We start from the raw sequence: 27,479 nt of genomic DNA on the forward strand, positions 1-27,479 counted from the left end.
TTAGGCTGACATGTTCCTGATTTAGTTATAATAATATCCTCTTTTCTTTAGATTAAATGCTGAGATAGAACATCTCAGAGCTTTCTCATGACACATTTTGTTAAGATATAATGATCATGAGAAGCCACGATGTCTTTCTTCAGATCAGAGTGGTCAAGCAGAAGCTGATGGTTCTCCGGAACACACAGACTGAAAATCAGTCTTTACTCTAAAACTGTAACTTTCAAGATCCTGACAGAAGATGGATATAATGCGTTTGCATTGTGCAAGCTCAGTGAGAAGCTATAACACATAATTGATTTACCTCAGGTTTATAAAATATTATTTAAGTGTTTGTCAAGCGTTTGTTTGAAGAGTTTAAAACTACAACCTTTAATCAACAGCAAAAATCAGTCTTTAAACTAATAACAGATAATAATGTGACATTTACTGTGATAATTATTAATATCGACTGATATATATTTACTGAATAAATATAGATATAGGTTTTTGGTAATATCGCCCCATTAAGCAGAAGGTTAAATTCATGTAAAATCAAATGTAAAACTAAGATGAAATTGAATCCATTAAAATATAAAATCACTGCTTTTATTATATATTGTAATTCTGTTGATGTGTTCAGATACACGCTGCATCTCTTGCACTTCTGTCTGTGGAGAGGGATCGCTCACATGTGGCTCTCTCTGAGGTTTCTAAGTTTTTCCCCCTGTTACTAGGGGGGTTATTTTGGTAGTTTTTCATCACTCTCGTTGAGGGTTAAGGACAGAGGATATCGCACCTTGTTAAACCCTATGAGACAAATTCTGATTTGTGAATATGGGGTATAAAATTTAAATTTGCTTGCTTGATGATTTAAATCCTAATCTTTGCTAGAGATCAGTAGTTCATGGGGATGTACTGGAAACAGTAGATTTTAAAAAGTAGCCTTGGACATATTTTATTTATGTTTGATTTTTGACAAAAGGAAAAAATATAGAATGCCACCAGATTTTCACATTGATATTGAAACGTACTGTGTCCAGTGTGAATGACAACTATCCTGCTGGCAAATACAGAATAGTAAACATATTTATTTTCCTTCCAAAAGGGTTTTCTTTCAACTGATGCTATGAAATGCAAGTACTATATCACAGCCTAGATTCATGCCTGTTTTCTATATTTATATCTTTGATGTTCAGCAAGCAGCTGTGTGCTGTGGTGGAAATAATAGGCTGGCTTTTTGAGAGCCCTAAGCCTTTAAGGGCAGTATGGCTCTGGCTGCTGCAGCCACAGGCTCTCTTCTGTAATAGCCTGTAATTCCTTCTGTCTAGTATAATCACCAACACTGCCTGACAGCATGCACACACACACACACACACACACACACACACACACACACACACACACACATACACAAACATATAGCGAGTGAGTAAAAAACAGTAAGAGGAGAAAGGCTTTTATCCATGGGTAATATTCTTAGCGAGGAGGTCACTGTCAGTTGTGCACAGCTGTCTCTGTGTTTGCAGTCACTGTGCATGGACTTGTGGCTATACACACCTGTTGAGAAGAGAAGAGAAGATTGTTTAGGCCGTGCTGATACAGTAATACAGTTTTGTATGTATGTGTATGTGTGTGTGTGTGTGTGTGTGTGTGTGTGTGTGTGTGTGTGTGTGTGTGTGTGTGTGTGTGTGTGTGTGTGTGTGTGTGTGTGATTTGTCTCCAAAGCTCTGAGGTGACATGTGGCGCTCATCTACCACACAAGCCACACACAGTGGTGCAACAAAAAGTGTGTGTGTGTGTGTGTGTATGTGTATGTGTATATGTGTGTGTGTGTGTGTGTGTGTGTGGGTGTGTGTGTGAGTGAGTGAGGGAGTTGGCTGGTACAGGTGCTAGACTCCCCTACAGCCCTGTGGCGGCCCGAGAAGTTAATTGGCAGCATCTGGCTGTCTGAGAGACCTAGCGCCCATCCACCCACCCCTCTCCCTCCTTCCACCTCACCCTCTACTCCTTCCTCCCTTCAGCCCTCCCCTCCTGTGGGTGCTGTTATCCCTGGCACACACATGGTGACACCCGTCTGGCTGCAGGCTGCGGACGTGGAGTGTACTCCGTGTGTGTGTCTATGTGTGTGTGTGTGTGTCTATGTGTGTGTGTGTGTGTGTGTGTTTGTTTGTGTGTGAGTGTGAGTGTGTGTGTGTGTGTGTGTGTGTGTGTGTGTGATATATACTGGGGAGTATGAAGGCAGACAGGGCAGCCAGGCCCCCAGCTGCCACCTCCGTACCAGGGGAAATGTGGGCAGACAAGCTGGCATCTTTGTGCCAAGGCCAGCAAAGCCCTCAGGGAGGACGGAGAGGGAGGCAGAGGCAGGATGGAAGGAAGAGGGAGGGGCCAGATAAACAGATCGAGAGTTTAGGTGAGTTCAATTGTAGTGATCCTCTGACAGACACAACATAGGGTGAGAGAGCTGATCATGCCACCAGCAACTGGTGATCAACTCTACTGTGACCTCAAATCTACCTCTCGTGTCAGGACATTGACCAAAACTTAGTTTTAGTTTAGTCTTTTATCTTAACTTTTCATTCTTGATTTATACCAAATATTCCTCATTTATGGTCCAGAACTTCGACCTAACTTCTCACTGCTCTGACTCTTAATTCTTAATTTAGAGAATAGAATAGGAGTTTTATTTTTAGGTCCTTGCTTTAGTTCACTGTGCCAAACCTTTCACTCATGCTCCAAGTCCACTTAATTGCTATATAAAACCTTCTTGTAAACCTACTGGTTATAGATACTGTCTGACAATCAGAAAAAGAACAGGAATACTTCAGGTGATGATTTATGTAAAAATTGACTTGCTACACTATTAAATGCAAAATGTATCCAAACCTTTTCCTTCTTTGAGGAAGAACTACAAAATCTGTACTACACATTTCTCTGCTCCTTCAGTTAAGATATACATACTCTGTTCTGACAACATTATTAATAGCATGCACAGATTTATATATTAGATAAATTAATACATTAATTAATTATAAATGATAGAAGTTAAGATTTCATTCTTCTATGAATCAATTTATTACTTCTAGAAATCACAAAATAAATAATAGATCATTTCAGCCTGTGTAGCATTGAAAGACATTTTCTACAGGATTGACTATCTGGAGGAAATACAGTGAACGCATTACAAGGCATTCATAATAAAATACAACATTACCAGTAGTTGTAGTGCAGTAAGATTAAATGTATTAAAGGACTTCCTACAGTCTGATGCAGATTCATCATCAGTAATTCACTTAGGACTTTTTGCATATACTGTAGATTGACTTCAGGAGAGGTGACCTAGGGAACACCCCTCATCGTGTGGTCAGTGAATGAGTTCAGAACCTCTACAGCCTCAGAGTACTTATCTTTTTCACTTGGTTTGTTGCTTCTCACCCACTTTTGAAGTGTTAAGTGGTAGTTTGCCTTTAATTCACAGAAAAGAAATAGAAATTATAAATATGGTTTGAGAGTAGGGGAATGACAAAGAGTACTAATGATCTGGCTGTTTTGGAATTGAACCAGGAACCTGTGTATGACCATGTGTTATGAGCCCTAACACTTCGGCTATTGGGTCACTCCTACTTATCGTGTAGCTTGTTTTCCCTCCTGATCTCCTGTACATATTATAAAGATTTCTATACACTTTCTGAACATTATTAAAAGTTAGGGACACTGTAAGTATAACTCCAGTATCCCCCATTTATTCTATTCAATTATGTGCTTTTATAACAAGTCTTGGAAACAGCAAATCATCAGATGTTCAACAAACATAAACAGAGTTGACATTAAAACATTTCAGTTTAAAATACACTGCATTACCTTAACATGACAAGACAAAATGTGAAATTATATTTTTTGACTAAAACGTAATAATATAAAAGTAACATTAACTTTTATGCAAAATCAGCAGCACTGATTGTGATTCCAGGATGATTTATTATTCACTTTGCTCATCACTGCATTATTCAACCTGTTGGTTTTTCTTCCACAACACAAAGTCGTTCTGATCAGTGTAATGGACGACAGGAGGTGAGCTCATCTCTGTGTGGAATTTAATGAGTGATTTCAGAATATGTCATGTGTGTTGCATTGCCTTCCACTGAGTACGTTTCAAGAGAGAATGATCTCATCACTCTGTGTGACCTTATTACACGCACAAATGCACACACACACACACACACACACACACACACACACTGTGACTGGCTTGACTCATGTAAGTCAGACACAGTGAGATCAGATATCTCACATCCACCTGAAATTTGAATGAAAAGTGAAAGAATGAGACCATGGAAGAAAGAAGAGTCAATGTCAGACTTGGTCAGTTGCTGTGCTATTGTGTAAACATCACTATTACACTGCCACATGCAAATAGAGTAGCGTCTTCTGTATGATCATTTCATACACACATCTTATATGTTCTTATATGTCTTCTAATCTCTGAGGTGACATGTGGCCCTCATCTACCACACAAGCCACACACAGTGGTGCAACAAAAAAAGTGTGTGTGTGTGTGTGTGTGTGTGTGTGCGTGTGTGTGCGTGCGTGTGTGTATCTTTTGTGTTTTACATGTGTATGGTCTGTTGGCACATCATTATTATGACTTGGTCTGGCTCCAGTCTGTCTATTAAGTTCACACTTAAGCACACACACACACATACACACACACACACACACACACACACACACACACACACACACACACACACACACACACACACAATGGTAGTATAATGTTGCAGTCTGGGAAATGCTGCATCACACAATCATAGATGGCCAGTCCCTCTCTCCCCTTCAAACACACACACACGCACACACACACACACACACACACACACAGCCCACTCCTATCTTCCCACTCACTCCCACCAGCTTACACACCACCGCTGCTCACCAGGGGTTTAACGCTGACATCATCATTTATTACTCTGTGTGTGTGTGTTTGATTTTTTTTTTCTTTTTTTATGGTTGCCTGTGTGTATTTTCTATGTGCCCCCATTATTCCAGACAAAGGTGCACCTGCCCTGTTGCCCCATTGGGGACCAGTGGCGCCACAGTGGCGAGGGCACACTGATCATCTGCTTTCTGCTAATTGCCCTGCTGCCCCACAAGACGCAGGGGAGCGGGCTACCAGCAGACCCAGCGTGCTCAATCTAGTCGAGACCCCTCTGGGATATATATATGAGGGAAGGTTTTACTTTATTAGTGCATTTGAGGATTGATTTGGAAAAGCTGACAGCATAGTCCAGTGAACCGTTTTAGTGAGGGTGATCATGACAAGGATTATCTGAGAGGTGACTCTAAACTGCAGGCTTCACACTGAAAACATGTCGTTTTTCACATCGAATCTAGAGCTTCAATTTAACCTTTAATTCTGAAGTGAATATGGGACTGTTTTTCTCCTCAAGAGTCACATTAGAGTTACGATAGTCTGGTCATGAAAATGAGACTCATATCACAGAAAAAGTAAAGTGTTATAAATACACAGACTTTTCTCCATGAATTGCTTTTACATCTTTTCAGGTCAGCACTCACTCAAAGGTGTGGCCCTCTACTGGTGCAACGTTGCCCTGTCACACTGCTCAGTGATGTCACTCTTCATTAAAAATATCTTTCACAACAACTTAAAGAATTATTCTGTTTATTTGAGATTCAAACAAACTAAGTTTTCAGATTTTATTCAAAATAATCAGTCAGACGTCTTAAAATGAGAAACAACTGCAGCAGAAATTTAATGACGACAACTTCACTTAAAAATAATAAAAAGAGTAAAGTGAATAATAATTTTATGTTTAATACGTTTTCCCCATTGCCACTATCTCAGGGTGCTTGAGTTAGAGCAGCTGCTGCAAATCCTCGTGTATTTATTCCACGTGTGTGCCACCTCAGGGGTGATAAAAGTATCCCATGTGAATGTATAAGCGCTGTACATCTCATGCATTTCAGAATTATCAGAATATAAATGAAGCAGATTAGGATTTGGAGTTAGAGGTGTAGTAGTACACTAACATAGTCTGTACTCTCCCACTAACAACAGGACAACTTTGTTTTTAATTGAACAATAAATAAGACTGAGAAGTAAAATAAGATATGAGAAGAAGGTGACAGGAAAAAGAGATGAATGACTAGAAGAGATGCAGATTTAAACTCAAGGGCAGAACTCACAACCAAACAGACGTGTAACCACACACTCGACCACTCCCCCTGTATTAAACATATCAGCAGAACAAACCAGGTTACTTCTGTAAACAACATGTTTTATTTAGATGAGACTCCAAGATTTATGACTGCTTTCAGAATTTTATGGAAATAACTTCCTATTTTACGCCCGCTGCATAATCTGAACTCAGGTGAAGCACTGTGGATATGATGTGATGTGATACTGACTGACTTGCTTTGGCAAACTCACCTTGGATTTCATTGCAGTCTAAAGGCTGCCAATCCTGCGACAAATTAACTAATTAAATTTGCCTGTAAAATATGTGAATATGGGATCGTAACCGGCGAGGTACCCGGTTTTAAAGACGGGCTCTTACAGGAAGCGGTTAAAAGGCCGTCTGATGGAAGTGGACCTTCTGGGTGTTTTGATGCAGCCATTAGGGGAGAGTGTCCGACGCCGTCATGTTTCAGCCTCATCAGATTTCTGTTGTTGACCTGAGAAGAGGTGCTAACGGCCCGTTGTCTCCACAGGTGTGCGAGTCCATGCTATCTCGTTACAGGAAAGTCCCATAATTCACAAGTGTTATTGCCTCCTGGGAAACCTCTCCGCTGCTAGCAAGTGGGCTCCACCGGCGGCATTAATCCCAGCTATTTCACATCATCAGCCTCCAGTTGTAATGTGCTTCTTCTCCACTTTACGCCTGCACTCAAACACTGCTGCGGAAAGTTAGGGTGTACCTCGGAAAATGGTGATAAACTAAGTGTCTCCTCAGCGCTGCCACACTTCACACACATCACATCACACTCTGTCTATGACTTCCTGCACTGCACATGTGATTATCTCTCTTCTCTTGTCGTTTAATATAGTCCCAAACTGAGACATGTTCTCGTGAAGCTGCAGATTAATAAATATACCACCACATATAATATACAGCATGCCGACCATATTACAAAGCAAGCACAGGTTGCCTAGTAACAGTGTCTCTAGAAAGCTTTGTTGCAATTAGATTTGCATTAGAAAAAGATGGATGCCTGAAAAAGTGTTTGCTGTCATGTTCGCACACATGCACATATGCTCACCTCTCTGCACACGAATATAAGCAGCCACACGGTTGACGCTCCTCAGATGATTCAGAGGCTGTTTTCTGCTTGACTTGGTATGCAGAGTGAGAACACTGTGCCGTGTTTTAAAAACAATGAGCCTATGTAACATCTGGCGTCATTTTAGAGTGCCCAGAAATATTGCCTCTTCAATTATTGGCATGGTAACACAGAGGGAGTAAAGAAACATGTCATTCAAAGTCAGATGTTTGCCAAACGGACCAACTATGGACCTAAATTAGATCGGGAGCCGTGGATCCTGACAGTTATATGGGAATATTGGACGACATTTAACAGTTGGCAAGATGAACGTTTGATGGCTGAAAGAGACAACGCAGAGACAGAAAATGAAATAAAGGGAGTGGATCAGTGTATGTGTCTGTTTGTGTCTGTGTGTCTGTCTGTGTCTGTGTGTGTGTGAGCATGCTCTGAATACTCAGAGCTCACCATTCTTGTGTGTGCGCACATGCCTTGTGAGTATGATCCTGTACGTTTTTGCCTGTGGCAGAGCTCATATCAGCAGTGAGTGGCATGTCCTCTACGCTTGATTGAATTGAAAATATAGACAAGATGTCGCCTGTATGAAAGCCACCAATTTAAAGGCCTTCATCTCAGGATGTCAGAGAGACACCAGCGCCGTCAAAATCAGAGCGGGAGTTTGTCGCTGCCGATGGTTCAGATGTAGAGAAGCCCAGGCAAGCAGTGACACCTCGCCGAAGGCCGCCTGCTAGCTCTCCATGAAACCTTCTCCATTGTCATTCTCCCCTTGTCCCTGTTTTGTCCCTTTGACTTTGAATCTTCACGTCTCTTTCTCTGTTTGTCAGTTACTTTGTGTCTTTGTCCAGTGTTTTAGTTCCTCTGTTTAGCTTCTTTCTCCTCATTTTGTAAGGCTGCAATGAGACACTGGAAGTTAACTTGTCCCTTTTAAAGGAATGACCTTGATGAAGCTCACACAGGGTTTGAATTTGTCATGTTGTTTCAGCCTGCGACTGTTTGCATATTGCTGTTTGTGTATGTGTGTGTGTTTGTGTTTCTCTGTCTCTGTAATCACCGAATTGTAAAACCACGTGTGAGTGCGTTATCATCTGGGGGGAAGCTTCTCCATTTTTTCCTCATCCCATGCAGTGATAATTCTGTTTGGGAGCGACGGCACTGTACCACGTCAAGAGATGGGCAGGGGAGAAGCACAGGGAGGTACCATTTAGATAAAACAAATTGCCAGCTGCCGAGCAGGAGCAGCCACCGCTTAGATAAAAACCAAAGGGACTGTGTGCATTAGTGTGCATGTCCTGAAGATTTTGTCCTTTTTTATATATTTGTGTGCGTGACTGTGGTACCTAAAGCAGTTACAGCCTCTTCCTTAGCTTGTGGTCTGGGCCTTGCAGCCACTCTCTTTCCATAAGAAAGTCACAGAGCTATTTTCTCTGGCCTATAACTACAGTGCTGTGATGGGACAAGCAGCAGTAATTAAAATCAATAGGCGGGACTTTTCCAGTCTGCGGCAAGGTCACGCAGCTGAGAGAAAGAGAAACAGAGATCAGTGGGATTGTGTGGACGGACTAAGCCAAATATGTAAAGAGGTGAGGTGTCATCTTATTTTAATTAACCTGCACCTCAGAGGTCTGGCACAGCCAGGGTGTGGGTGTGTGGGTGTGTGCGGTGGGGGGTATGTATATGCGTATGCAATCGTGTCATGTGGAGGGGTGTTTTGTCCTTGTCAGTTTTTATTCACACTATCCTCTACTTTAAACTTCATGCGGTCTCAGGAATAATATTCATGCTAGATAAAAAATTGAGGAATTTACTTTCCATGTCATTTTTTTTCCCAAGATTAACCTTATCTTCTCCTCCTTTGTCCATCTAAGACTGGGCTGCTAAGCTTGGTCCAGTGGGAAGGCAGGGTGTGGTAGCTCGCCACCGCCTGCATTAGTATTCTGCTGAGATAGCCACATGCAGATACATTCTCCTTTCTCCTCCTCTGAAGGAATAATCAGCCCTGCCTTTCTTCTCCTCTCCCGCTCTGTCTGAGAGTGGCCGTGTGATTTAGCTTTTTGTTTTCCTCTGTATACCTGCAGGGACGTCTTCAAGTGTTTGAAAATGCGCGCAGGTGTGTTCGCTGTGCATCTCTATGCAAGTCTGTAGCCAAACCTGATGTATTAGGTGTCTGAGCAAACACATAAAACTCCTGCGTCTCCTCCCTGTCCTCCCTTTTTAGGGGTGAGTCAGGGAAAGAAGTTCACTCTGTCTGAGTTAGCGTAAAGCAGTCTGTCCTGTTTGTTGATTATCAGGTGCTGTTCCTATCACAGGCCTGATAGCATCTTCATCTAATCTGTTGCCAGAGACGCTAGCTCAGTAGCCAGCACCACCATCACACAGCCGCTACGCTGCTAGCCGCCACCACTTCCCATATATATTCTGTATCAGGCCCAGATCTGCCATTGCTCTGCTCTCTCATCTTCCCCTTATCTCCTTATTCCACCTTTCTCCTGCTCCCAACACCCCAAACCCACCAATCACTCATCGTCCTCATCTTCTTCCTGCTTTTATCCTCACTCTCTCCTCTGCCAGAGCTGCTTCGGCAGCACTGTTGTTCCCCGATGCTCGGTCGGCCTCACGTAAACTGTCAAGGTGGAGTCAGTGAGTGACAGGACAAGACGGGAGATTTGGAGAAAAACAGGAAAGAGGAAAAGCGGAGAAAGAGGAAGAGGGAAATGAGGCAGTCACTTGCATGCATGCAACATCCTTGTCAGCATGTCTCAGTGGATGAGGGCTAAATGAGGAAATAGAGGAAGAGGGAGACAGACAGATCAAGAGTGTGAAAAGAAAACATGCACTCTCACTGTCCTGGACCCCAGTGATCGTTCATGCCAGCTTTATTTAGCCCAGGACCCAGCATACAACACACAACATGCGATGCACAATTCAGTTCACAAATAGCACACACAACGAAAGCATGCAACACATTACAAACACAATATAAACCCACACAGATTCGATTCTTACTCGTCCATCACTTCATTTACTGTCTGAGAATCGCTCACACACTTACAAGTTCAGTTATAATGAATAAAACATGAAAGTCATGTTTTAAAGCCCATAAACTATTTGCAATCACATTTTCTGCTTTTCACTCAGATTGCGATTCCGAAAACATTATGCAAAAGCTCTCATATATTACCATAGTGTCATAGTTGTCGAGGTTCAAATCTAATTTGGTCATTTAGAAAGTAGTGCCATTAAAACACACACACCAATTGGCCACATTGCTGACTTACAATCACATACCTTGAGGATACACAGTAATTCTGGAAGAGAGCGATGTTTAAGTAATTAAGTTAATTTGCTTTTGAATCTATCACATTACTTGATAATTTTTCACTCTTTGTAATTTAATTTACATTGTTTTGCTGCTCACATCCTTTTTTATTATAAATCTATTTGCGATGTTTATTGTTATTTTTTTCCTGCTTGGGTTTGCTTAAAATGATAAATGGGAACTGGGGTGTTTTTATGAAAAATGTACTATTGCAAGGTTGTGATTAATGATGAATAATAGTTCAGTCTGGATTAAATCAAATCTATCTTCAGATTGTATTTATTTATTTATTTTGGATACTTAATTAGAGAATTGTTGAGTTTGGGCAGGTGAAGGCAAATGCAAATTATAAAATATAAAATAAACAAATTATGATTATTCTTTGGTTTGTTTTAACATTTACCCTTCCAGTATATATAAGATAACTATCTCTTAGATTTTCCAGGCGGATGTTTACCAAGGGACATCCCGCTCTATCCCTATGTCCTCATTTTTTTCCTCCCTGGAAGACGACAAACAAAAGTTGATGAGAATTATTTTAACTGTTTGTCATTTCTCTGTATAACTCTTGTTTTTGCTTCTGCACTTTTCTCCTACTGCAAAATTGCAGTGCACTGTTCATTAAAAGATCTGTCCTGTAACTGACCTCTGTAATGTCTCCATGATGTGTTTGTGCTTTGCTGTTGCAGGCAGAGGCTCCCCGCCAAAAACGTGTACTACTACCGCTGCCCTGACCACCGGCGCAACTACGTCATGTCCTTCGCCTTCTGCTTCGACAGAGAGGACGATGTTTACCAGTTTGCTTACTGCTACCCCTACACCTACTCCAGACTGCAGCACTACCTGGCCAGCCTGGAGCGCAGGAACCTGCCCTACCTGCAGAGGGAGCAACTGGGACTCAGTGTTGTAAGTAGTCTGTGTTGAAAGTGGGGTAGTGTGTGTGGTTGTGGCTGGAGCGAGAGTTGAACTGTGGTGAGGATCAGGGGTTGTAAGGAGTAGAGGGAGTGTGTGTGTGTGTGTGTGTGTGTGTGTGTGTGTGTGTGTGTGTGTGTGTTCAGCATAAGGAGACCTACATTGGTAACTTAAATGTGCCTGCCAGTCATAACTTCAGCCTCTCATGTTATTATTAGGAGTGTTGCACTCTAAGATGACGGACCATATAGGCCTCTGGGTGTGTGCATGCTTATGTGTGTACATATATGTGTGTGTGTGTGTGTGTTTCTATGTGTAAATGGCACTGTGTGTAATCAGCAGAGCTCTCACCTCGGCAGTCGCAGCTAGTGTATCATACATGCTGCCTCTAGTCTTGTCTGCTCTTATCAAATAATTGTAGGAGAAAAACTCATTAGAAATGCTTGAGAGATTACCACTTTTTCTTCTGTCCTCCAACATTTGTCAGTGAAAGCTCGCTGCGAGGGGGAACCATGAAAGTACAGGTATTTGCAGGGAGGAACTGAGCAAAAAAAAAATACAGAAAGGACTTTAGAAATGTGAAAACCACAGCATGGAAACAGCTGATGATACAAGTGGAAAATAAAAAAAAAGCTAAATAAAATGATGTGTTAACAAAAAAAATAATGACAATATTAACTAAATTTAAGTTTTTAATACTGATCATATATCAAGACCAGGTACTTTACTAATGATTAAATGTAAAAGTAAAATATTTTAAAGGAGAATGGAAACATGATTTTCCTGTTATCCTCAAGATCTGAGTTTTGACCCCTGTGGCTGGAACAGCAAATATTTTTTATTAATCATAAGAAATATACTAATGGAAATGGTGCATCAACCACTTGGCCTGCACACACTTCTTGAGAAGCTACTCTGCGAGCTAACAGAAAGAGAGTAACTGGTTTACAGTATCCGTTTACAGTGCAGCCAACCACAAAGCTGAGAAGATTTGTCACACTATGTTGTTTTGAAATGGGGGAAAAATCGATAGTTGGCCTTTTCATGCTTTGAGAAACATCAGGCATTCATGCTGCAAATACAGTGGATTTAACATCATGGTTTAATAAAGTGTTGAATTTTTAATACTTAATACTATTTATTTAGTGTATTGTCCTATTTTATTTTACGTTGGTTTCTATTTACAGTGTGTTTACTTAGATACGTTTAGATATTTAAATGTATGGTTAAATAACTTCATGTCATTTTTTTTTTCCACTTTAGACATGATTTGTTTTTCGTTTCAAATGTGAATGAGCTGATGTTAACCTTCCAACAAGGAGTATCAAAATCAGTGGTATGTCTATCTACCTCCATTTTAAGCAGTTTTTAGAGATGAACTCAGGAAAATTGGCATTATCCAGACATTTCCTTCCAGATATGAAGAACGCAGAAGATTGTCCGGGTCAGATGTGATAACGTTAGAGACCCGTTAGAGACCCGTTAGAGCGTGCAGGAAGCAGGACGTGAAGGATAAATTCCACTGCAGAAAGCAACGTGTTTTTGTTTGCAGCACATTAACTTGCTTCGGCCCATGTGGACAGAAATCCAACAACAAAAATTCATATTAACGCTTTAGACACGACGATGCATTGATTTACTAACACTGCTACCAATCACTTTCTCAATTCTGTTAATAATTCAAATAACTATACATCCTGTTGTCATTAAACAGCAAAACTAATAAGATTAAAAATTACATCAGTGTAGAAAACATCACAACATAGCTAAAAAAAAAACCTCACCTATTCAAAGACCAACAAGCAAAGGCTCAGTACATGTCCAACTGTTTCTGCTATTTCCTTTCTCTCTGTCTGTACTGCTGCTATATTGTGTATAACATGGTGTAAATGTCCTAAGCCGTACAATGGTGCCTATGCAGAGCGCTATTTTCACCTTATTTTGAATCACATCATTTCTCTGAGCGAGACAGAGAGGAACGCAGAGGGGACAGACTTGGTTGGTTTGGCTCACAGAGTCAGTATTAGTATTCATAGTCATAGAGAGCTTTTATGGCCGTATTTTTCTCTTTATGTTCTCTGGGCCTGGGTGGCAGACAGCCCGGCCCCACCCTCTCATATCTCTTTCTCTGTCTTTACCCTCCCCCCTCTCTATCTTGTGCACATGTGCACCTCCCCACCCACACACCCACACAGACACCCACACTCACGCAGGTCAGAGGGGAAGAGATGAGGAGAGCTTTCTGTCTGCATCATAGTTTGAAGACCAATTGCTGCCATTTCTGAAGCTTAGCCTGTGCAGCAACACCACAATAACTTTAACCGTCTAATGGGCACAGTTATCTCATGAGGATGGATATAACAGCCGCGGCTATTTGCACAGGGACTCCTCTATCTTGCTGACTAATTTGTTTTCTGTAATGTATTCCTCTTAACACAGTCTCTGCTCTTCAGCCTACATGATACTGTAAATAGTGTTGGCTGGTTTTGATGTTTACCTCCAGCTCTCTTTATCTTGTTGCGTGAGGTACTGTTTGCTTATGTTTAAGTCTAAGAATTTCTATTGTCTTAATTAAGCTTCAAAAAATCAGGGCATGAATTGACTTTAATTCAATGTCTAATTTACATTAAAACAGAAGTCACTTAAATTGAGCTGCTGTCTGTTTAATGGGGAATTGCAGACAGAAGGACAGAGACAGGAGGAGAGAGATGTAACAGTATGGGACGAATGAAAAGGGCAGTCCACGAGTATTTCAATATAATTTTTCAGATCAGCCTCTAAATTCACCTTTTCCTCTCTTCACAGAGGAGACTGTAGAATAAGAGTCAATTTTTACCTATTCAGAGAATTAACTTTCCCATCAACATTACATTTTACACTACCCCCTGATTCTCCCTATCACGTTTTTTTATTTCTTGTCACTGAGCAGGATGACATTGAACATTTCTGTGGAAAAAAGAGAAAAGAGAATGATTGTCACTGTTTTTAATGATTGCTCCTGATGACTCACAGCTACATCTCCCAGTAAAGATCCAATAGTGTTTCAACCCTATAGAACAACTGACTTTAAAACTACACATTCAATTCAGGCTTTACTCAAGTGTGTAATTCTTACCATTGGCCCATACAACCTGTACCCACACATTCACAGTCCTCTTGAGCCTTTTGTCAAAAGTCTGGCTGTGTTCATTTTGAATTGCAAACGAGCAATGTCATCCAATCTTGTTTTTATCATCTAAGGAACACTGACAAAATCTGTTCATTTCTGAGCTCCGGAGACTCCATCCACTGTGCATGTTTTCATTTCCTCACGTGTAGATTACAGTCTTGATCTCACAACTGGCATGAGTCACAAAATAATTCACAGAACTAAAACACTAACAAAACAACAAGCTAAGGGATCACATTGCTCTTTTAAAGTCTTTACATTGGTTTATTACAGATTTCTAAGATTTACTCAACACACTTGTTGGCCTGGCCCACAACTATATCACTGAATTGCTGTCTCTTTATCGCGCTTCACATCTGAGGTCCTCAGTCAACAACCTGTTGGCTGTTACAGGGTTGAGGTTTAAGTCTGAAGCAGACCAGATGTTTGGTTGCACCTTTACTGCGCCTGCTCCATCAACTCAGTCCTGTATCCTCTCTTAACCTTTTCAAATATATTGTCACAACCATGGGAAACTTTGGCCTTGGCAGCACTTCTGTAGGTGTGCTGTGGTCTGTAGACAAGTCAGTATTCACACAACCTTGATAAATCATAATTACATAAAAGCTCATTGTATGATTCGATAACAATTGATCAAAGAGTTTTACAGAATTTAAATCAGAAAAACTATTGATATCTTCAGGAAAATAGTTGTTACAATTTCTCATCATACAGCAAGTGATTAGAAACATTTACAAGTTTGCTGAATCTGCTCCTCGGGCCAACCAGAACACTGTTGAGGGTTGGCCCGAGTGAACAGGAGATTTCTTCTGCTCTGCGACGACCACATGCATAGGGTCCAGCTCCACCCCATGGAGCCATGATGTTTACGAAATGTTGAAGGATTGGAGCTTTCCCAAAAACAAGCGCATATTCTGGACCTTCCTGTGAGAGCTGTAACATTCCTGGTCCAGTCCACTTTGCCCTCGAGTGGACATTCAGATATTTGCCTCTCCTGAAACCATCTCCAACGTCTCTCCCCCTAATGGAACAAGAAGTATCAGGAGTCCTGGATCTCCTGAAGTCCTCAACCATCATCTTTATTGCTGATGTGAAGCTACAGGTTGTTCTCCTAACACCAGTGCACAAAACTGTCCACCATGCTCTGATGCTCTGAAACATCCTCCCCCCTGATGTATTTAACGTCTGAAGAGTCATTGGAGAACTTCTGCCGTTGGCAGGTCTTTGTATTGTACCTGTCCGAGGTGCACAGGGTGAAATGACAAGGAGACAGAACAGTCCCCTGTGGAGTTCACCGCTGTGTCTGACTTTCATTTCTGAGAGTGCACATACTGAGGACGTTTGGTGAGGTAGTTCCAGACACCAGAGGAGCATCAATCTACATGAGTCATCCTCTTCCCCAGCAGGGCAGAGTGAATGGTGTTAAAGCCATTGTAGAATTCAGAGAAGAGACTGCGCCCCCTGGTCTTTCCAAGTGGGTGTAGGCACGGTAAACGCTATGTGAAGGTATCGACCACTCTGACATCTGGTTGGTAGGCAAACTGGAGGGGGTCTTTTAAAAAAGCCTTTGTGATGAGTGAGGTTGATGTAACTAGAGCTGGCCTTCTTCCAGGCAGATGTCCTCCACAACACAACAATTCTTTCCAGGAGTAAACAGAGTTTAATTTAAAGGTCCTACTATATAGCTTATACTCGCTTTTTATGCCAAAACATATGTGTGCAAAACATGTGTTTGCATACTGTAAGCTGTGTGGTGGTGATTTCCTATGATGCTTACCACACATACTGAATACACACACACACACAAACACACAAAGAAGAGTTTATCTTATTCCCTAGAGGAGTAGGTTTTGGTTTCATCTTGTTCCTGCTCTGCTGGGTTCATGGCCCCTGCATCTGTTCTTCTGGTCCCTGTCTGTCTGAATATTTCCTTTTGTAGGCCATCCTGTATCTGAGCAAACCTCTCTTGCTTTCTCCCCCTGAGGCATCAGTTTCCACAGAGACAAACACGTGTTAGCTACTACGATGCTAACCAGCCTCTTTGGAAAGATAGCAAACTGCGTCCATCTTTCAAAGTAATTTCTAATTTCTGTCCCGTCCCTCACGTGTCCACTGGCCGTATGGAATTGGAAGCAACTTATTTGCCCACCTTTCTTGTTGACAAAGCTTTTTTATTTTTATTTTTTACAGTAGGCGGTGTGCCTGTAGTTGCGGAGACAGCAGTTTGAGGTTTTTTTCTTCTGCAGGCCCCAGAGGGGAGGGAAGGGCTATGACACTATTAGTCACCTCTGACACAGCACAGCCTCTGCCCGTACACCAGATGGAAAGAAAGTGTAAATGAGAGACCTCGGGGTGGGAGAGTGGACAAGCCGCTGACCAGCCTTAAGATTGCCTGAGACAGAGCGTGCATGGAACTCATCCGACATCATGGTGCAAAGATGTCACATGCACTCTGTACTTGTTTTTTCATTTGAAATCTCACAAATCAAAGTAAGATTATGATAGATCACTTGTACTGTGTCGAAGTGACTTAACATTACTTAGACTGCTGTGATTGAATTTTAGACCTAATCCTGTCTGCTATCAGTGTTCAGGTGCCATGTCTGGGTGGGAGTGGAGTCTCGAAAACAGTTTTTTTTGTCTTGAGCAAGAGGAGGGGAGTGGAGTGGGCACTGCAGCTATATCTGCCTGGCTGCCTCTCTCTCTCTCCTTATCTCTGTGTTTGTACACTGAGTGCCAAGATCCAATCAATAGCCACTCCAGCCGTGGAGAGAGGAGAAGGTCAGCAGCCACACCGGAGGAGCCAAGCTACGCAAACTGATGGAGACGCAGAAAACACCGGAAACGCACCACAGGCCCGACACGTTGCTACGGGACATATCAGGATGAGATTAGGGCAACGTGGACTTCTCACGTGTTAATGAGAGATCTTATAATTTCTTCCTCACAAGGACGGTCAGCACTGTAAAACACTGAAATTGAAATGTGTATTTCAGTGTATTGGGAAAAAAAAGTAGCTTTTAAGGCCAAAAGGTTGTTTGTCACGTAAAGAGGAATCAAAATTATTATTACATAAATTGTTTTTCTAATAGAATTTTAATGGGAGCATTCTACAATTCCTGAGGTCTTGCGACAAAAACTGCAGTTGCAGTTGAGGACAAGTGTTCATGTCCAGGAGCCATAAAATAAAATAAAAATAAAAAAATATGCGTGAAATAAAAAATAACAGACTTGTTAAACAATAGGAACAGCTTTCTTTTGTATGAAGCTGAATGATTGACGCCATTCATATCTTTGTAGCAAGGTTTTGCACATCACACATTGTCTTCACCTACAATAACAGCATCCATTGTGACAAAATGCCAGTTTTAATTACAGTTACTAATTAATATAAACTTTCTCTGAAAGTGGACTCCGAGCAGAGCTGTGTCACTGACACTGTTATGTGATTGGTTTGGAATGAAGAGCGAACTACTGACTGACTGCCCCCTTCAAAGCCCAACATCTGAACAGCCTATCAGCTCCAATCAAAGTGAAACCACATGATAGATGTGTTTCAGTAAAGATTGGAAAGTCCATACTAGTTTGGAAGATAGACTGTGTATTAAGATGAACGACAATATGGCTCCCAAAAAGTGAAGCCAGGGTGCCATGATTTCCCCCTGGTGGCTGTCTGAAGTGTTGTGTTATAAACTCCTACTCCATGTTGGCCAATGGGACATGGACCAAACCAAAAAAAATCAAAGAACATGTTAAATGCATTTAATCATCTCCTAGATGATTCTCTCATTTTAGGTAGTTCTTATCATACTGATGTCTGTTCAAGTGCTCATCTTTTAAGTAAATTTGGTTTTAATAGGTTATTTGATGTTATAAAAATGGGGTAAAATGATTGACAGCTCAGACTGACTCACGATTGGTCGAGTGTGTACATCAGTGAGACCTCAATAATATGGCTACATTCTCAAATTGCTTCTGTGCAGACTCTGGTTCCAAATTATATCATCGCCCCAAGTCTTTGGTTTGTTCTCACCACAGACAGGTTTAATCATACAGTATGCATGAAGCACAAAACTACATATTCAGCGTTAGTATTTTTCTCCTCAGTACCACTTACAAATGAGACAGATGGAGTCAGAGAGACGATTAGAAATGTTAGCTATATATTCCCCAAAACATAGATGTATTTTTTTGTTGCTTTGTTAGCATATATTCAAGACAGACACAAGCACTTCACCAGTCAAGCAAGCTGGCACCACTCGAATAAGTAAACTGCTTTTCCCCAAGCTGAAGTAAACAGCTCGAGATAACAGAATTTTTCCTTTAGTGGCAGACTGTTCATGAATGCATTAGCTGTGGCCTAAACATCAAACAGAAAAGAAATCATTTTTAAAAAGGTAAAAGAAAAAGTGAAGGCATACCACTGCATCCAGCAGTGGAAATTAAATTTTCACTCCTTTTTTTTTTTACTTCCTCTGCTAACTTTTGGGGTCCTTGCATTACCTCTTTGCCATTTTGTTTTTTGCTTTTGTCTTAAATTGTTCCCTGTTGGCCTCAGTAAGTTTTGTATTTTCCATGGCAGAAGCCAACAGGTATCTGGATAAAAGAGCTCAATTCTTTATTGTCTAATAATATGTTAATCACCGCCTACAGCACCTCAGTTCCAGATCTCTGAGGAAATTCCTCAAAGATGGAAAGGTCATCATTGTATAATGGCAGGTTTCTTGGCAACAGTCCTTGTTTTTAATGCAGCTTTCTATTTTGCTTCATTAGTGAGTGACCCTTTTTCTGTCAGACGTTTCCCACCAACATGGCGGTATCTGTAGTCAAACGTAGGAATCTGAGAAAAGAGTTGAGCCATGACTGTCCTTTGTCCCAGATAGTTGACGAAGACGGCTGGTCCAGAGGGAGCGGAAGATAAGCAGGTTTATGATCTATGTCTTTACGTCATATTGCTGTATGGCCTCTTATCTCCAACCAATGGTTCCCCCAGGATACTAGATGCTTTATTACGCATCCCCCACCCCTGCATCTCTCCCATCTCTCTGGCGATCAAGAACGCGGTAATGAGGGAGAGCTTGTGAGGATTGGGAGGAGGTGGGGGGTGCGTTAGGCATGGTTGTTAATGCGTAGCGTACTATGAAAGGGAGGGAGTGTGTATCAACTGTCTGTGCCAGTGGTGTGTTTATAGTTTTAGGAATAATGTATCACAGGTGAAGCTCTCTGAATGTGCTGGTGCAATGTCACGCAGCACTGACCCTTTGTTGATCCTTATTATGATGTTGTCCCAAGAGATTTTGGGTTACCCAGACAGAGATAATATTTATTTTGCAAATTGGAACTTATTCATAATTAGCGCTCTGTCTCCTTTCTCTCACTCTGTCTCTCTCCTTTGCTGACCTCACCCTTCTTTCAATGAATAGGAAGTTAAGCTAATGAAAGTTCTGAAATGGTTAATTTACATTGCTGTGAAGCTGGTGTTTCGTATTCGGTGGATAGCTGGCAACCTGGTTTATGAAATTAAAGAGAAAGAAGAATGTCATCTCAAACTGAGCAGACACATCTACCTCTTTTTCTGTCTGTCTTTGTCTTTTACTGTCTTCTACCTCTTGGGCTCCAGAAGTAAATCTATTCCCATCCTCGCAGATGTGCTATAGCCGTCTATCTGTCCTCCTCTGCCAATGGATATTTACTCTGCCAGCTTCCTAGATGACTCTCAGGATGAAGCACTGAGAGGGGAGCACTCACTCTGTCTCATTTGGGTGTCAGGACTCAGTTCCCCAGGGCGACACAAAGAGGGAACAAAACAGATAGCATTCAAGGCTTTTAATAAATCAGAATACACTTTCTGACAGCGTAATTGCTTTCCATTGCCTTCCCCAAATTTAACAGCAAGCAGGAAGAAGAAGGCAAAGGAGAGAAAACAAGAGAAAGAAAAAGAGGGAGAGGAGAGTAACGCAGAGCGAGCTGTACAGTAGATCATTTGTTCAGGGGAAAAGAATGAAAATTAATGAAAATAGAGTTGCTCGCCCTCCAAAGGCAGCCAAGCTTGAAATTCACTTTGAGGGAAACTTAATTTGTTGTAAATGGGCAAAAAACATATTACTGCGCAAAGCGTAGAGGGGCTGTGCTGTGTGTCCGTCTGCTGCGTCTGTTTGTCGGCATGTGTTTATGGCAGATGAGGACGCCATGCTCTGAATAGCTCAGCTGAGAGGAGGGAAACACAGGAGCCTGTTAATAACTCCAGTAACAGCATTCTCTTTCTACATGACTGCTCTCCAGCACTCCCTTCTATCACGTCTGAATACATCTCCGGAATGTGGAGAAGAAATTGTCAAAAGTTACTTGCGAGGAAAAAAGTTTGGCCTGTTCACTTCAGGTGTGTATTTGAGAGCACACACGTGTATACATGTTGACAAGTACTGTTTGTGTGTGCCAAAGCTGGAATTAAAGGATTCTTCTTTCATATTTTTGAAGTTTGTCTTAAAACAATACCAATAGGCCCAAATGTACATTGAAAGAGTTGTTAGTTGAATTTGTTACAACAATACCAGTATAAGTGATTGGGAACATAATCCATAGAGTGCAGAAATGTAGTACAAAGTGCACCTGAAGTCAATATGAGGCCCTGACATCTGTCTCAGTTGGTCAGATTATAAGTGGACAGGTGACAATGCACCCATAATCCATTGAGGACACATTTAAGATCTGGTCACTCAGACTACAGTTTTAGGGGGTCTGAGCCACATATTGTCACATTTTTTAGCAATGTGAATGCGTTTTGGGCCACATTCATCCTCTGACCTTCTCTAGACGGATGGTAATGACAGGTGTGAACAGGGCCTGTATTAGTCCAATCACAAGTTTACTCTGTAGTTCATATACACTACATTAGAGTAACATCTGAACCATTTTTCCCAACCACTTCATAAATGACAAATTGAAAATGTTACACAAGGCAGATCAATCCAGGTAGAGTTCAGCTCTACAGAGAGCATACCTCCACCAAGGCTAAACAGTCCCTTTTAAATCCCACCAGCTTTTACACACTTAAAAATATCAGTCATGAAAATAATCATGACATTTATTTATTATTCCCTGGGAAATTGGTGAAAATGTCAAAAATGTCCTATGTTGTAAGTGAGTAAGCAAAAAAAAAGTCCTGTTCTGGATCGTCACCAAAATTTAATGAGAGCTTTCCTGACCGATACAACATTGTTCCACATAGTTTCATGGTAGTTTGACGATCCTCCTAACTAAGAAACAAAGAAACAAACATATGAAAACAGAACCTTCTAGGTGGGGATAAATATAGATCTGGATTCTAACTCAATTGTTCTCGCCAATCGATGGAGAGGCTGTGTTGTATTTGTAAACTGCAAGTGTGTGGAAACCAATGTAAGTGGAGTGCAGGTGGCAGGTATGACACTAAATATCCAGCAGCTCATAATCCAACAACAGCAGCAAACCAGTCTTTTTGCATTCAGCAAACACAAGACCTGGAAATTATATTTTTATTCGTCTGGAGTGTTTATGAGGTTGATTATTCAGTGTACTCTTTATATGCCACACAGAGATTCCTGCTAATATGGTTTGTAAGACATAAAATCATGAATTCAATTTTCAAGTTTACGTGAAGCTTAAAATATAAATTCGGTAAATTTGTGCTGTCATAGACAACACAGTCTGTGCATGCAGTCATGTATCCGTGCAAGCTAATTTGTATGTTGGCTGTACAGTGGCTGTTATATCTGCAGGGATAGATTACTTTTGACTCCCAGATACAGAGGATTGATCCAACCCAGTATGTTAAGAAATAAGCTGGAATCCAAAGCCCAGGATGACTGACAGGTCATGGTTAAACACTATGATTGCAGACCTGCTGCAGTTTTATCATTGCCTACAGTTATAGAGCTCACCACTCAACAACTGCTTCATAGGAATTCTTTATGAAGCAGATCAGGCATCATATGGCATCAAATTCTTGACCTGAGTCTGTGCTTTAAGCCTACATTTCCTCTGCGTTCCCACAGAACAGCCCTTCAGGTGGATGAGATGGTGTGGTCCTCAATCTCAATGTGCAGTACTCACTGATGTCCTCTCCGATGGCTTCACCACTAGCTCCTGCATGCTAGCGTCAAGCCTATTTTACTGTTTACAACATTCTCCACTGTTCCCCGGGCACTTACAAGCTCCTGCTCACTTACGGTCAAGCCACCCACCCTCCTCAGGTGACCGGTCCCTCAGTATCTCATGTCCTCTGTCATAGTTCCGCTAATTCAAAACCCACTGCTAAAGCTCCTCCTATTAACTCCTCTGATTGTATTTCTGTATCAATATACATATACCACTGGGTCATGCTATCTGTAATCACAACATTTCCTTTAATTTTTTTTATGCAGACGACACAAGATATATCTGTCCATTAAATCCATCAGACCTCTCCTCTACCACTTCCCTCACAGCCTGTCTTGCAGACATGAGGTCCTGGATGTTCTGCAACTTACTTCCTACCTTCTTCCAAATCCTGAAAGTATATGAACACATTACCCTCATTCTCACCTAGTTGCATTAGCTCAGAATTTATTTCAGAGCTTCATTGCTAGTTTTTAAATCCTTTAGTGCCCTCACCCCCTCTTATATCATTGACCTTACACACCTGCACCTAATCTCAGATCTGCAGATCAACTGTTGTTCTTGGTTCCCAGGGTAAGGCGTGAAGCAGAGGGCAGTAGAGCTTTTGCTGTAAGGGCTCCATGAATAACCTCCCTCTGGGAATCAGACAAGCACAAGGCACAAGATGTTTAATTACATTTGAGGCAGGAAATGTCAATAAACGGGATATTTGTAGGATTAATCAGATCTTTCATGTGGTATTTCCAGCCCTCTTCAAGCCTTAGCTCCTCTCTCCAGTCTAATGGCCTATCACCCATCCTTGGGTAAAGGCTTTGACTCTTCACCCTCCCTCAGGCTCAGCCCCTCTGACTCAGGCCAGCAGCTCGGCACGCCCGGGGGGCCTGGAAACCCCTGATAACAAACAGCTCTAGCCAAGCCACTGACCTCCCCACACCTACACAGGCATTTACCCACCACAAACAAACATGGTGCTGTCATTCCAGGCAGGTCTGTTTTTTTCCCTTTTCTTCACCGACCCACTCCCAAGTTGGACAAAATACATTTTCTCTTTTATTCTGTCTTTTTTTTTTTTACCCGAAGTGAGAAGAAAAAATGAAGGAAGTGACGGGTCTCATTTTTCCTCCACTTTTCTATTCTTTCTCACCTCTCGTTTTCTTGCTCTCCCACTGCTGCCCAACCACAGCCCCTGAGTGTGTGTGTGTGTGTGGACGAAAGTGTGTTTCTCCCCCCATGCTTGAGCGTCAGCCTAAGTGTGAGAGAGATGGATGCCAGAGTCCCTCTCTCTCTCCGAAGGCACCATGTGTCTCCTCTCTCTTCTGCTGGACTCGTCTGCACCTGAATATTGTGATATAGTGCCTCTGTTCAGCCAGTCGATTGCCTTTAACAGGGCTGGGGCACACTGGCCAAATTGAAAGGGATTGCGGCCTGCTTTTCATCAGAGTCACAGCAGAGCAAGGTGCAGGGTCCGTGGGGCACAAAGGGGCATGGAGGGGGTCTGTGGGGTCTCATTTTCCATTGCACTTTTTTTCTCCCTCTTGTACTCTTCTTTTTCACTTTCTCTCCATCTTATTTGTATTTCTTTGTTTGATGCCGTCTGATGGCTGTGGACAAATTTTGCGGGAAATGAGTATTCTGTTTCCCATCAATCCATTTCTACATTTCTGTGCAGTAGTTCCTATTGATAGCAAGGGAGAAAGAAAATCAACAGCCGTCTCTAAGAAAAATGCCTTCATTTTCCGTTTGTTTACCTCATACTTTTGAGACATGTCATATACGTGTGCCTTCTCTTTTCAAGTTTGCGTCTTCAATTCTCTTGTGGAACACAGAATTTTAAAGGACCTGTCTCCCTAATGAAAAAGTCGTCTGTGTTTGCTTTAATGAGTAAGCAACACTTACATATACTTTCAGCTTGTTATGTCATTCGAGGGGCAGGCAGACATGCACATATACAGCCATGGTGGAAAAAAGAAATTTGAAACACTATAACTGATTCCAATACAGAAAGACAGATATTAGTAATATTACTGATCAAACTGATAAGCTATGTCATATAATCAAAATAAACTGACTAAATCGTATTAATAGAATTGAAGGCCTGTTTGTTGGACCCAAAATGATCAATATCTCCAACTGAAGTTCTCAGTGGTATTTTCTGAAGCAGAGTGTATTCTGCATACATCAATTTTAGCACATTTTCATTCATATCTTATAACCAGTTTAGATAAAATCTCATTTTGGTTGCTATATTCTTCTCTTCAGTAACTGTAGCCTGTTACAACCTGCTGCTGTTACGATTTCATCAAATCAACTCAGTTTCATTTAGTGTGAGATAAATAAATCAAGTGTCTAAGTTCCCACGTATCATTCTGCTTCAAAAGTCAGCAGTGACAGGAATCAAATAATCTTGTATTCCTGTCTGATCATTTGAAGTTTACTTCAGCCCAATTCTCCAACATGAAGGATAGAAAATGAATGCATTCACTCCATTGTTTAGTATAATATATTGGCAATATCCAGACAGATTACTGGCAGCAGTTACACAGGATAGTGCCTGCATGCTAATTTCCATGGGAAAGACTTGTATCCAATGACGGATGGCTTCAAATAGCAATGGATGTGTGCGTTATTAACGGGGATGGGGATTTTCCACATGTTTATTCTGTCACTGTGGCAACGATTGGACAGTTTTGAGGTCCTTGCCTGTTGTTTCCCTAAAGTTGTTAAACATTAGCACACTGAGGTGAGGGTGAGAGAGGGAAAAGAGAAGACACACATGCAAGCACAACAATACTTATTGCAACACATGCATGTAAACCAAGACATACACGTCTACCTATGACATTCTCACACTGACTTGAGAGAAATCTGCCATCTTTTTAGTGTCCTGATGTCAATGTTCAGTTCTTTTTCTCTATTGGCTTAAGGAATGGTGAAGGGAAAAGAAGGACCAAGGGTGAAAGAGGACAATGGAGAGGACACTTGAAAAGGCAGTAACCTTTTTGTGCTTGTATGTGTCCAATAGATTCTCCCCATAGTACGCTATTGTAGAGCCGTCAAACTCCCTCCATATGAATTCAGAGACACTTGAGAGGTACATGGCGCCTTGTTTAGGGCTCCTCCAATGTCCATCTTCTTTCATTCAGGGATCAATAGTTGTCTTTGTTTTGGATTGCTCCCTCTTCCTCTTCTCTCTCTCCTTCCCTCCATTCGTCTTTGACAGGGCAGACCTAAATGTCTGCTTTAACTAGCTGCTCACAGCCCTCCTCAAAACACATTTACATACACATCAATCATGCTGTCAAAGGTAAAGGCATGACGCCGTGTAAAAACCAGAATTGGATTATGGCCCTGTCTCATCCCTGACACTGACTGCTTGGCTGGCAGGCTGACTAGACTGTTGATGCACAAGTTAAACATCTTCAATTGGTATTGGCTGGTGTTTTTCACATCGTGCTTAGTGTTTCCTGCATACATGATTCTGTTCGTCAAACATGGTCTGAGATACCTGAAGAAATTGTATTTTTTCCTTTTCCAGTAAACCACTTGCACGTGTCTAACTTTGTTTGTAAAACTAGCCCTTGTGCTGGTTTTGATATTTTGGTTGCATAGTGAATATATAATAATAATTCATTTAGAGACACAACAATTTGATCAAGTCAGTATATATTGCAAGGTTTGTGAGAAATGTCCAATGTTACTCCACAGGATCTGAAGAATTTTGAAGGGGGTCTGGATGAGGGGAAAGGTAGCTCATTAGTCCGATGTGGAAGTGGTGTGGATTCCAATGGAAGAAGAGTCAAAGAACTTTGATCCATTCAGAACCATCTCACTGGTCTGTGATTATGGAAAATATAATCTTCAGCATTCTAGCCAAGCACCTGACAATTCTTGGCAAACTCAGGGACTCACTATACCCATCTAACTTGCTCTGGTGGGGGAAGGTGAAGTCACCATCTTGCCACCTGTACAGCTGATGTAAGCTAGGGAGCTTACATCAGCTGCCAGCTACCTTCTGAAATTCGCCCCGCAAAAGCAGCTATAGTTACCACAACCCCATGGAACAAATTCACTTGGAACTCAATGTTCCTTGCAAGGACCACCCTTGTGATCTCGGCCAATGGGATGGCAAAGTATGTTTTAGTTAGAGTTAGAGGAAGGATACAGAAGTAATGGTGAGCAGGAGTGGTGCAAACGAAATTGGGAGGACCTTGCTTATTGTTTTACACTTTAACCAAATGATCAACTGTTGTTTCCTTTATGGATACTCTCGTTCATTTATAGATCAGTGTCATCTTCATTGGTTAATGATATGGACAAATTAGCCTGGAGCATTTGGTTCACTGAAAATTTTCATTAAAACATATAAGAGTCTTCTGAAGTGAAGTTCAAACGGTAGAGCCAGAGGTTAAGGGCAAGGAAAGTAAGGCAAGAGAGGAATGGGTTGATGAGGTAAACCCTCTGTGGCCGGAGCTAGGAGACTGCAGAACATATCACTAGGCCCATCATCATGGCTCATTTGAGCGTTTGATCCTAGACACTCATTCCTCTATGCAGAGTTCATACCACCCAAGGGTGGCATATCTGCAGCTTATATTGGCAAACACAGCATGGTGCGAAACGGGAAGCTTAACTCCTGAGGTATTGCCATCTGCTGGTGTATAGCCG

General features: G+C 41.6%; 1 protein-coding gene across 1 annotated transcript in view; it reads left to right on the forward strand.

The window, feature by feature from the left end:
• Positions 1–27,479, forward strand: part of agbl4 (AGBL carboxypeptidase 4) — a 256,311-nt gene that overhangs the window by 123,000 nt on the left and 105,832 nt on the right. Inside the window, exon 5 of the mRNA XM_069522085.1 lies at positions 11,287–11,503. Within this exon, the coding sequence (XP_069378186.1) occupies positions 11,287–11,503 (217 nt within the window). The remainder of the gene's footprint in view (positions 1–11,286; positions 11,504–27,479) is intronic.

This window comes from Paralichthys olivaceus, chromosome 3, assembly GCF_024713975.1.
Source record: "Paralichthys olivaceus isolate ysfri-2021 chromosome 3, ASM2471397v2, whole genome shotgun sequence".
Lineage (NCBI taxonomy): Eukaryota > Metazoa > Chordata > Actinopteri > Pleuronectiformes > Paralichthyidae > Paralichthys > Paralichthys olivaceus.